This window comes from Aythya fuligula, chromosome 3 (genome assembly GCF_009819795.1).
Source record: "Aythya fuligula isolate bAytFul2 chromosome 3, bAytFul2.pri, whole genome shotgun sequence".
Classification (NCBI taxonomy): domain Eukaryota; kingdom Metazoa; phylum Chordata; class Aves; order Anseriformes; family Anatidae; genus Aythya; species Aythya fuligula.
In genome coordinates, this window is record NC_045561.1 from 98,096,551 (window position 1) to 98,109,454 (window position 12,904).

Sequence of the window (12,904 nt, forward strand, 5' to 3'; positions counted from 1 at the left end):
AGGAAAAAAAAAAAAAGCTACTTCTATAGTTGCAAAGTAAGGAGGAGTATGGAGAAAAACCAGAAAGTAAGGATAGGAGTAATATTGATAGAAAATGATATGAAATATACAATATAAATAAATATACAATAGCAAGTGAAGTATAAGGGAAAATTTTCTGTAAGATACTTACAAAACCTTACTGCTGATACAGAATAAAGGAATGCTTGTTCTGTATGTGGGAAGAAAATTCTCCTATTCTGTGCCTGGTAGACTGAGAGATGCAAGAAAGCTACTGTATTCTTTACAAGTCCATAACAATCTAGTAAAAGCTTGGCTGGCATGTAAATTTTTATGCTCTAGAGACCTAAATAACAGTATTGAAAGCTTAATAATGCATTTTGAAATAGGAACTTGCAATTGGAAAAAAAAAAATCACTCTTTGTAGAGAAACGTGAATGATGTTTATGTTTTGTAAGCTTAGTTTGCCCACTACTGAAAATAATCGTGGTATTTGGGTTTCTGGTAGCTCTAACAGCTCTAACACATAGTATTGAGAAGACTGACTGAGCAGTTGAGTTGAAATCCTTTTCAGAGAAACGGGTGTTTTGTTTGGAGTTGTATAGGAAAATAACAGATTTGAAGCAGTACCATTCCTTTAAGTTAGCAGTGGTTTTCAGCTTTTCTCGTCTTTCCTTGAAAACCTCACTTGCTGTTACTCTGAACATCTTGTTTGTCTGGGAGACTTGTAATTCTTCACGAGATTACACTGCTAATTGCTTCTGGTGTTGGAAAGACAGAGAAAAATGTGTTTGCAGGAGAAAGGAAGGGAGGCTCGTTTATCCAGAGTCCAAATATTGTCCTTAGTATACTAATTTTTATTTTTGCTACTAAATCTTTACGTGCAAGACAGTTGATATGGAGTATCACTTGCTTTCTTTTTGTGCTTGTCCCTTATTAGCTGCTTAGGCTAATTTTTTTGTCACTTATGCAAAGACCTCACTGGTTATATAAAGACCTAATCCTTGCCGCTTCCCTCATGACAGACACCCATTTTTAGACAGACTTGCGTTCAGTTTAATGCCTGTAAACAGTTTATCTTTTGAACATTTGGACAGAAACTTGGCAGCCAACATTTGACGGGACAAACAAAGGAAAACAAATCAAGCATCACTTCCCATTAGGAAGTAAACTATTGTTTGATAGGACGGAGCACAAGATTTCCAAAACTGCCAGAAGCCATACTGCAGATGCAGTAATGCTTCACATAGGGTTATTTTGAAAATTAGAGATTTATTTTTATTTTTCATTCAATTTGTAAACTTACCATTCACAACTAACTGCTAGTGTCTGGCATATATAAAACTAAAAGTTGTTCTTTGTGTGGTCTCAGGCCTTCATTGAGGTTTAACAGGATTTGGGCGTTGCTGGTGCCTGTAATCCTTTGGCATCACTGTGTGTCTGCTGGTACAGCCAAAGAGGTTCTTGTGAATCAGGTGGGAGGAGGGAAAAAAAGTACCCGTGGGTCTTTGTTAAAGACTTTCCAGCTTGCTATAGGATAAACAGCTTCTGTTAAGCATCTGTGTCTCTCAATTCCTGATGTGTCTGGGTAGCAGACATGTAATGTTCCAGTATATTTTTTCTTGGTTGTCCCATGAAAGAATACGATTCTTGGCTGTGGTGACCGATTGGAAAGGATGTTCCCCTGTAGGCACAAAATGCAGGTTTGGGTTATCTCTTCAGGGATGAAGACTCCTGGAAGATTGGTGCTGCAGAACTCACAGCAAGCACTTCTCCAGAGCCAATCCACAGCACAGTGCCTGTAGATGAGACCTAATTCATCAACCATGCACAAGGTAAGTGCAGGTAGTAGAAGACTGTAAAGCACAGACTCAAAAATCAGGATACGAGGAGGTTGCAGTGAGGACTTCAGTTGTGCTGCAATGAAATCTGTGGAAGTTTTACATGAACTCAACAGCTCCACGCAGTGTTCTGCCTCGTTACATACTGTACTTTCGGCCTCTTCCCTTTTCTCTGCTTTCTGACCAGATTCCTCAGAGCTTTTAAGCTTAAGAGCTTTCCCCATGCTGTCCCCATCCTTCCCTCTCCTCTCTGAGGTAGCTGGTTTCAGAGTACTCCTCACAGTATTTTCTTCATCAGGAGACATTGTTCTTCCCTTACACACGTATTGATTGTGTGACCTGGCTTTCTATTTATTTTTCTGATTCCTGTTTTCCTCACAGGTATGACTTATATTTTCTAATCCTTCAAGACAGCCCAAATTTTCCTTCTCTGCTTTAATTCTCAGCAATTAAACTCCCTTTGAATACCTCTTCAGCCTCAGTAAGGGTGGGATGTTTTCCAACTTGGCCTTTTTGTTGTTGTTTTTTGTTATTATTGTCCAAGAACTTACCCAACAATTAATTTACCATTCATTTAACTTTCAGTCATCATATGATTTTGCTATATTGATTAAGCTTGTTTTCAGCATTTGTGTTTGCTTTACGGTTTTTGGTGTCTCAAATGATTTTGATAATTCCCCATTAGTGTTGGTTTATATATATATATATATGTAATTTTTTTTTCTCCTAGTGAATGAATTACAAATGGGAGGTCAGTTTGGTTGAATGTCTTATTCATATTTGTACAAGAATGTGCACATAAACCTGCAGGAAATAACCATTGTCAGCATGCTGAAAGGCAGCAGGACAGGTCTGTGTGCTGCACAGGGAACAGGTCCATGAAAGGAAATCCATGCTGAGCGGCACTCTCCCCTCTGCCACATCCTGAATCCATTTGTCTTTCCCACCCTCAGGTACATGTTAAAAGCTTTAAAGGTCACCTTTCTCCTGCTGAAACTTGCAGGAGTCAGGAATTACATTCCACGGCTGCCTAAGGACTTGGATCCAAGCCTTGTGGCTGAAAGCACAGAAGGGCCACAACTGTATTACCAATTTCCAAGCATTGGCTAGCAGTTTATTTAATGTTGGTGTCTTTGTATTGAATTGGCTGTCTGAAGCAGATATTAAGCCTAACTCTAATGCTCAGCATACAAAAGGGAAAAGTTGCAGTCCCTTGTAGTCACTTCTGTTAGTGACACAGGCTGAGGTGTGTGTGCTCGGTCTTACAGGTGGCCACGACGCTTTCCCCTTTCTTTTTATTAGATGAGTTCCAATAATCTAGCCCAATAATTAAATACCGAGCATTGGCTAGAAAAATGAATTACTGTATGTAAGTTACAGCTGGAGGTTCAGCAGAAAAGATTGAGGAGGGCTGGTTCCATGAAAATTATCCCTAAAAATAATAATTTCTCACTGCGTTTGGCTCAGCTCCTGGAGCTGACTCTGCAGCTGTATCAATGTTTGCCATGGGATGAGGGAGGGGAGGCTGAATGGGGAAGTTCAAGCCTAGGCTAAGGGTGGGTAGGGACCCTGAGAAACCAGCCCTGGCTGCTGCTGAGCTGGGTGTGATGCTTGTTTGTTTCACTGACAGATCTCAAATGTAGCTTCTAGGACAAGACACCATAAAAAATAGTGATTTAACCATGACGATTTGGGGTAAAATTGGAACTCTCACATAGTTAAAAAGAGGTGAGCTCCCCTCTTCAGCTTTTCAAAGCAAGAATGCAGGTGGCAGGCTCCCAGAAGATTCATGTGCTTGACCTTGCTGGAGAGAAGTCTGTCTCTGCCCCTAAATCAAGCATCTGAAGCTGTTTTTGGTGTTTCTTGTTGCTTGACTTAGCATCATGTTTGTTCTCTGGCCATTGTGGCAGCCCTTCTTAGGCACTGAGTTTCCCCATAGCTCTTCAAGAAGCTATGAAGAACTTGGTTTGTTAAATTTGGGTTACAGGACTTCTAAGTATTGGGTGCTGCAGTACCTACGACCAATTTTGTGAAGTTTGAAGGTTGGTGAAAACAGCTTTTGATGCCATTGTCTGACCAAGTGCCGAGGCTTAGCTCTCTTTGTGCAAGTACATATACACACAGGTGCATCTATGCATGCATATATATGACAAGACTTAGAGGTTGAAAGCAACAGCATAAATGCAAAATCAATGGATTTTTGCCTCTTATTCATTGCCTTTTTTCTCTACGCTACATGAATTACTTCAATACTTACTGGCTCAGAAACACTCACATACAAGACTATTTAGCTAATACAATTCTTTCTTTGCCAATGAGGGAGCTGTAAATATGTTAGGTATGTGCACCACTTATCTTTTAAGGACAAATCCTTAACTTTATGCTACTACTTTCCATCCCCCCTTCCATTCTGGCAGCCTGCTTTGTGTCTACCTCCCAGACAACAAAATACTCTTATTCTTTTGATCATAAATGTAGCTCTTTTCTGAGCAAGGATTTTAATTGCATTTCAGCTTCTCTCTAAAAGAAATTTTATGCATTTCACAGGGCTGAGGATCAAAGAAAAAGGGCAGAGTTTTGCTCCCTGCTTTTTCTAGCTAATGACTGGATCCTGCATGATGTGCAGGTAGGAAGGTTCACTCGGAACCTCTGAACAGGTCCCTGTCTACTCTTTTTATAATCATGATGTCTTTCCCCAGGAAGAAGAGAACAAAATTGTTAGGAGATAATGTAATACAACAGCTAGCATCGCTCAGAGATGGTTTTTAGAGTTAATGACCATGTGCTTAGGTAAGAGAGAGTGTGTGTTTGGGAGGTGGCAGGAATACAGGAGGAACTTTTTTTTTTTTAAAAAAAAGTCATAAGTTTAGCTTCTTAGGAACAGGCAGAGAACATTGTGGTTGCCTTTGATTGTTTTTCTGACCTATAACTGAATGAAAACCCCAATCACGTGAGAGTGTCAAGAACAAGGTTTGCTGTTAGTGCTAGTGCAACATATATATTTGGATATAAAAAAATAGATCCAGGATATATAGGATATTTTGCTGGAGCAAAATAGTCCTATATTTCAAGTATACCTTGAAACTTATATTAAATGACTATAGGGCTATATATTTCAAGGTATACTTTCCTTTAGGAGAAGCTGCATTTCTTTGCATACAGTAGCCAGCATATAGGAGGACAGCGTAATTAAGGTTTTGCTTTAAGTCATAACACATCTCACAGGTTACAATACTTAAGGTTACATGATTAAGAGATTAATTCAGGTTGTCAAAGTATGTTCTTTACCACAGATGAGGGATTATCAGTATCATTATCCTCAAAGTGAAGTCCTTACCATCTCATGAAGAGCTTTAAAAAAAAACAACTTTTTTGATCAAAATCATTGCCATGGCTTTTTACTTTGGTGGCACAATTAAAATTTGACTTCTCATGCAGCTGCTGAATTCACACCATGTACTTTTAATCAAGCTCTATGGTATTTGCCCAGTCTAGGAAATATGTTCACTAAATATTTAATGAGATTGTGAAACTACTCCCAAAGCTCAATTGTGCTGCGTTAAAAGCTTATAACAGCTTATAACATTGCACATGACAGGATGACTCTGTTTTTCTTTTTAAATCTTAAGATGGAGGGCAATCACCCCTGCACTGAAATGTGCATATCACAGCAGAAGCATCTCCATTCTCCAGTTTCTGCATTCAAAAACTTTTTTTTTTTTAAATTGATAAGCCAGCAATATGCCTTTACTGCTAATAGGGCTAATGGTATCCTTCCTGAGGACACAGCTGGAGCCTGGTGTCCAGTTCCTGGCTCTCCCCTGCAAGGCACAGACGTACTGGAGAGAGGCTAGTGGAGGGCCATGAAGGTTGTTAAAGGACTGGAACATCCCTATGATGAAAGGCTGGGACTGGTAAGCCAGGAGAAGAGGCTGAGGGTGGGAATCTTAGCAATTTCTAAGAACTCAAGGCAGAGTGCATAGAGTGGAGCCAGGCTCTTTTCAGTGGAGCCCAGTGCCAAGAAAAGAAGCATAAACTGAAAAGCTGCAGGTACTGTCTGAAGCACCTCCTCACCACACAGGTGACAGAGAATTGGCACAGGCTGCCCAGAGAGGCTGTGGAGCTTCCTTCCTTGCAGATCTTTAAAAGCCATCTGGACAGGGCAGTCATGCCTGGGCCGTAGGGTTGGACAGCAAAGAGCTTCCAGCCATCCCTTCCAACTTCAGTCTACAATTATCCAGTGAAATCCTTGGGGTAGAGGACTAAAAGCACATGTCCTGCTTCTTGTCACCTTAGCTGTTGCCATCTGAAAGGCCTTAAGGGCCTGGCAAAGGCTTTCAGCTACAGAAGACAGAGCAGGACAGCAAGTAGTTATAGGGAAAAGAAGATTAAACCTGACTCTTATTATCTGACACTTGTAATAGAACTGAAAATTAACACTGATTTTTCCTTTAAGCCTTACCATCCCTTTTAGTTTTTTTCCTACTCAGCTTAGACACTAGTGGAAGTCACTTCCAGCTGTCTTAGGACTGTTCCTGTAAACTTATGTACAAGAGACAGAGCAGGTAGGGCCCCTGAACATGAATCTTCATGAAGAGTAGCAGAATTCTAACCCTGATTTAAAAAAAATAAAAAAATAAAAAATGAATAGCAGCATTCTTCAACCACTGCAAGGTTAAAGGTTCCTATAGACAGAAAACAAAGTTCACAATGTTATGGGTACAAATCTTCATTAAGAGCTGCTGGTTCCTCAACAAATCCAGCAGCTAAAGCAGTGCTCCAGCCAACAAAGCAAGGCTTGCAGCAACATTATAGAGAGATGTTACAGCTCTACAGTTTAAAGTTACAGTAACCACAGCAGACACCTTAAGGGGAAGAAAAAACAACAAATCCCTATACTGAGAAATCCACTTATCAGTAAGTTAAAAGAAAACGATTGGTATGGACTTAAATTTGAGTGAATAAAACTATATTCCAATAGCGTCTTCTTGTGCAGCCTATTAAGTCTTAACTGTCCCATTCAAAAAACAAATGCTGATACAACCACTGATACAACCAATTACTGAAAAGCAATGGCATTTGACCTACTTGCATTCTTCTCATTCTGTTATGAATCACTGCAAAGAACAGCCTATAGAAAGTATAGAAAGATCTCCCTATAAAATTCAAATGGGGTCATCTATGCAAGACAGACTTAAAGGAGTAATAAAAACCATGATTTATTACACTGTGCAAAACTAGATTCAGAATAAGCAAGCGCAGAATATAGTAAGTTTTATTTTTCTGTACATTACATATTATTGGTTAAATTTCATCAACAATACCAACACTTCTCAGACAGGTAAAGGAAAAATTGCAGCTCAGCAATTACTTTTGCTTTACAGAATAGAATAAGATAGCTTCCCGGAGAATTTGTTACCTGATTAACCTAGCAGAAGGTGCTTCACCTCAGACTACCTTCCAGGATTTTCCACAGCTTGTCAGGTTGGAACCTCAGTTTGCATTGTCCTGACACAGTCTAGAAACAGCAACTCCATTCTCATTAAGTTTCAGTAATTGTCTTCTTCTTAGAAGATGAATTAATGCAGTTGCATCTGCAGTATAAGTGAAAGCTGTAGCTACAAAAGTCAATTTCCAGTAGCCCCAGATGTCTCTCGAGTTAGAGTTTGCTGAGATATGTTATATATTTAATAAAGTCCTTTTAAGAAAAAATAAGGATTTTTGCATAATGTACATACAAAAAATGGTTATTTCCTTTATTTATAGGTTCAGATATATAACTACAGCTATATTTTATTCACTAACTCACAACAATTAATGCCTTGATGGTAACTGACAGAAGTCCAAGAGAATTATTGGTCTATTCTTTATAATGGTGTAAATTATATGGAAGTGTTTTGAAAACAGTGGCTTAAAGAAAGAGGAATCAGCAAAAAGCTCCTTTGGTCCCTGAAGGAATAATTTAACTCTTCCAAGAAATTTTCAAAACTCTTCCACATAGTTTTAACTGATGATTTTAACTGATTAAGGCATCAAAAATGTATTTAAAATTGCAATTAAAATGGTCATTCAATGCAGATTCCCTAACAAAGATTAAGTATTTTCTCCTCCTCAGCTCTCTTCTGCAAAAACCAACACTCCAAATATACCTGTCTGATAATGTCCCCCCATATCCACTTTACAAACAACAACAAAACATAACAATTAAATATATTGCACAAGAAGCATGATAGATCCTGCCTGACTCCTCACAAAAATGGCCACAACACAGGAGAACAGCTACTGAACACCTCAAAATTTGAAGAGGTCAATGAAATGCTGAGGAGATACTGGCATAAGACAGGTGTTTGGATCACTGGCTGTGCAGGGGTGTCCTCCATCCTGCAAAGTGAGAGAGAAAATAGTAAGTTCTTTCTATATCCACTATCTTTCTACCCTCAAATTAAAAAAAAAAAAATGCAAGAGTTCACATAAGGGACATGTAACTACTACTTCTGAAGCAAACTGATAATTTGTTTAAGAATTTGTGTGTGTATATATATACATATATATATGTGTGTGTGTGTATATATATACATATATATATACATATATATACATATATATATATACACACATATATATATACGTGTGTATATATATATATATATATGTATATATATATACACACACACACAAACATAGGCCTTTCCCATTTGACTGTGGTATTGAGATGCTTCAGATTTCAGGAAAAAACACCCCTCCTCCCCTCAAAAAACAGAGCCTGAGTCAGAGCTCTTGGAAAAAAAAAAGTACATTTTGTTAAATGTAATTTAAAGAACAGCTGCTTTGTTGAACCTTATTGTCTGTTCAATGAAAAACTGAAATCAGATATTACTTCAGGGGAAAATGAGCTTTGTTTTCCAAGTGAAGAGCAGCAGACAATTCCCCCCCAAAATGGGCAGAATGTTTGATGTCCCAGTCAACACAAGTTTTTCTACCTTTGTTCTCTTCCTAAGATGTTTTTCACTCCTACCTCTTCCCCGGCTGAAATTGCCGCCTTAAACCAGATATTTGTACCCAGGCAAGTTAGGAATATAGAAGATGGACAGGATGTATAAAGTCATGCAGAGGAAGGAACTGCCTCAAATCATTACCCATTGGTGTAATTAATGGGATACATAGAACAGAAATTAAGCCCATCAGCGATTTGACTAAAGGAAGGACGTGGTACAGGTCTTGCACAATGAAACAAGGAAGATTTACTCTGGAAGGTAGAGTTCACAAGCAGTTGGGTCAGATTCAACCAGTGGGATGATGATTGAAAGTACAGCTGTCTGAACAGCCCAGAAACAGTAAAATCACATTAGTTTAGGGCTACAGATTGTCAGGGCCTGGATTAATCAGTTGGCAGGAGTATTTATGTAATGAGCAGATATAAAAACAAATTAGAACATGGCTCTAATGTTCTAAAGTTAACACTGCAGTATTGTGACCAGCTCTGCAAAATATTGGCTATATTGGGGTGGATATACATACACACATGCCTCTTTATGGAGAATCAGTAGCACAAGCACATTATGGAGTAGATTCCTCACTGAGGCAGCAGTTATAAGCTATGAGGAAAGATGTAGAAAGATTTCTAGAGGTGCAAATACTTGTTTGCTATCATAAACACTGAGATTTTTTTTTTAAGCACAGCCTATTGATAGATTCTGGAAGTCAGTGATTAACATGGTACTTAAACTGGAAACCATTGCAAGGAAGCTTTAAACATCAGAGTGGTCTGGTTGCAAAGGCTCCCATTTCTGTGTTCTTAGTATCTGGTACAAAGAAACAATTGGGAGACAACAGCCCTCTGTGTGATACAACCAGCTTAGTAAGACAGTTAAAGCTGAAGTACAAGAGCTGTAACATGAAAAGCTGTGTTATCACAACCTGTTGCACTGCCAGCCTCAGAAAGTTACACTTAGCTTCCTCAGTCTTACAGAGGAAGCTGCAGAACACTCATTCTCTCTCACTGCTCAATGAGAAAACATTTCAAGTTTAAATGAACTTCTATTTTAAGCGCACCTGCATTCAGTTGTGGCCAGATACCCAACACATCTTTGATCTGTGCTCTGCAGCATATTGAAAGCTCAATTTTCTTTACTCTATTAGTTTTTGAACTGGGGACATCAAATGAAAAGGCTTTCTCATTCTAAGTTCACCAAACCTGCAGTGCTTTCTTTAATATTACAGAGTCTTGAACTCAGCACAATTGTCCGATTATTCAAGGTTCAGATTCATCTTATAATGGAAAGTTCAGTTTTGTACCTCATTGGAACCCTCTACAGGAAAGAAATGCCAGAGCTGTTATGAAAAGAAGGCCCCAGACAGTTCAGTGAAGAGGTTAAACAAACACCTTGACGGATAACAGTCTAAGGCTCAAGCTGTCATCCCAGGTTTTGAGGGGCTTCTCTCCCTTTCCAGTGTTGATGAATTTACAGTGTAGGATGAGAAAGCTAAAATAAATATATGGTAGGTAGATCGCAGACCACTGCAGTTTCTCTCATTTCCATGGGAAATGAAATTATATGCAATTTAGTTAATAGAAGGAAGGAATCTGGAAGTGGAGTTTTCTTACTATTTTCTTTACATGAGTTCATCAGAGATGCCACACTCCCTTCCAAAAGGTTTGCAACACTGAAGTAATTAGGCCAAGCATATGTTCTAAATACTACTCAGCTTTGCCAATGAAAATCATTACTGTACAGATACATTATTTATAATTTTTCATTAAAAAATATAGATGTCCATATGAAAATACTAGTGACATCTCATTTTCCCACTTCTTTTAGTGCTTGCTTTAGTATCACTTGAAAACCAGGTGTTATATTCATAACAGGAAGAAAAAAGGAACAGAAATAGGCAGTCCTATTTGGAGTGCAGTCCATGTAGGCAAAATACACAAGAAAGGTTTAGTACACGTTTCAGTCTTGCTCTACTGCTTTCATCTCCCTTCCTTACAAGTGTCATCTCAAGATGCTATGGCAGAAAAAGCACACTCCCAGAGGTAGTTGCTAATAATATATTTTCTACTCATTGTCATGAGCAGAACTTCCTACTTTCCAGGAAATAAGATTCTGGGAAAAGTTAGTTTATTCTCCCTTATTGCTTATTTATACCTATACTTGTAAACATTTTACAAAAAAAAATGTAACATGCTTTGCTCCGTGCATGATCATAAAAATGCTTTCAAAAGGCTCTGCTCAGTCAGGAATTATAGAGCCAATAACAATCTCAGTAAGTTCAGTTCTTGTTTAAGTTATTAAAATGGAAACAGCAGTTTTACAGTTAAAGTGATGTGGATTGAAGATGAGTATCAAACTTCCTGTAATTATGAGTATTCATCCTTCCCTTGAAATTTATTAAGTACTGAAAAGTAAAGAACAAGTCACACTGATCTTTGATATATCTACTTAAAGCTAAAACAATTCTTTTGAATTAACAAGAGAATTCACCAGGAAAAATGTTTACTGACAAATGTAATTTTTTGGTTCCTCAGATTTTATCACAACTGCAAATTGCAAAGCTCCCATGACAACTCTGGAGCTACAGTCCTTTTCCATGTAACTATTTCCACCATCTCCTCATTCAGAAAATAACATAGTAATTGCCTCTCCCACCCTCTCAAGTCATACATAGCCCGTTCTGGGAATTTCTTTTCCGAGAGGCTCTTTTATAAGAAGATGAGTATTCCAAGTGGAATAAAACAGGTTGCAGTACTTCCGCTTAACAGAAAGTGAGGTTGTGTTACTCTTTTCAGATTTAAATACTGAATTAAATACATCAGGGAGCACGTGAACAGTTACCAACACTGCGTGCACAGACCTGCTTCTTAGTCAATCTAAAGTGTACACTCATGTTCATTAGATGTTGAATTATGGTCCCCAGTTTTCATGGCAATAACAGGCAATATTGCAATAATAAACAAAGATGAAAACTGAGATGGGAAGTCACCATTACCTATCTGATAGGGACATGAAAATTAAAATATTCCTGCTGATGTAGGGAAACAAGAACACAAAGTATCAAAACAAAGAAATTAACGTTAATTCACTTTGACATTACACACCAGTTAGCACTGAAAACAGATGAGACATGTAAGAAATACCTTGAGTAACAAAGCAAGATGGTAGTCCTTTGAGATCATGAAGAAGGAAGCAGGAGGGAAAGCCATAAAGTAAAAGAAGCAGAGTTAAGGTTTATTGAAGCTAAGGTTTATGTGCCATTTAGAAAAATAGTCTTATTCCCATGGAAAGTCACAAGGAATCGAGGAACCAAAATCAGTACAAACCCCAAGACTACTAAAACCAAGCGTGAAACATTCCACTTAAACAAAACAGTTTCAATACCCTGGGCTTTCTGTAATACTGTCAGAACAAAAGGCTCTTCAACTTCTATGGCCATCCCTGGGATATCTGTAATGTACTACTGAGTTCTGTAACATACTACTAAGTTGACCAAGAAAATAAGAGAACTGCCCACAATGGCAACGTTGCCTAGAGGAACAGAAATAGTGCTATATAAATGAAGAGTAAACATAATAGCATATAGAAATAGTAATACATAATGCTTCTCTGAACGCTTTTTATCAGTTTGCCCTTTTTGAACTACTGGTATTACCCATTTTGCTCGCTTTCAGTATGGAAAAATCCTCACTTCTCAAAGTGAATGAAGAGTCATGCAATATGAAGAGCTTCTTACAGTCATTCCCTCCTTTAACACAGAAGAGTACAAGGTGATGATACCACTGCACTCCCTGCAATGAATTCAGGAGTCTCCTTACTGTACTTAGCATTACTATGGTCACAGGTTTTAAACAAATACAGCAGCACATGCCTCAAATGCTGCTTCTTGAAAACTCTTAAGGATTATCATAACATACTGAAAAATGAAAAAATTCCCTTTGACTCTTTGCCAACTCAATTCACCAGTCTTCAGTCCCTTTTTTGTGCAAGTCTTCCTTTAAAAAGGTCAAAATAAAGGACCAGAAGAATTGCCTGGGTAAGATTTAGTTAGCCCTCTCTTGTTGCCAGCTT

The 12,904-nt window shown here is 38.2% G+C and overlaps 1 protein-coding gene across 3 annotated transcripts in view; it reads right to left on the bottom strand.

Moving 5' to 3' along the window:
• Positions 1–7,035: 7,035 nt before the first annotated feature.
• FBXO25 (F-box protein 25) overlaps positions 7,036–12,904 on the bottom strand; it is a 30,052-nt gene continuing 24,183 nt past the window's right edge. For 2 of the 3 annotated variants that reach the window (XM_032185060.1, XM_032185061.1), the window contains one exon: positions 7,036–8,222. In XM_032185060.1, coding sequence (XP_032040951.1) covers positions 8,133–8,222 — 90 coding nt within the window. In that variant the 3' untranslated portion in view covers positions 7,036–8,132. Of the gene's footprint in view, positions 8,223–11,976; positions 12,004–12,904 lie in introns of all 3 variants that reach the window. The other variant, XM_032185059.1, reaches the window with a different exon arrangement.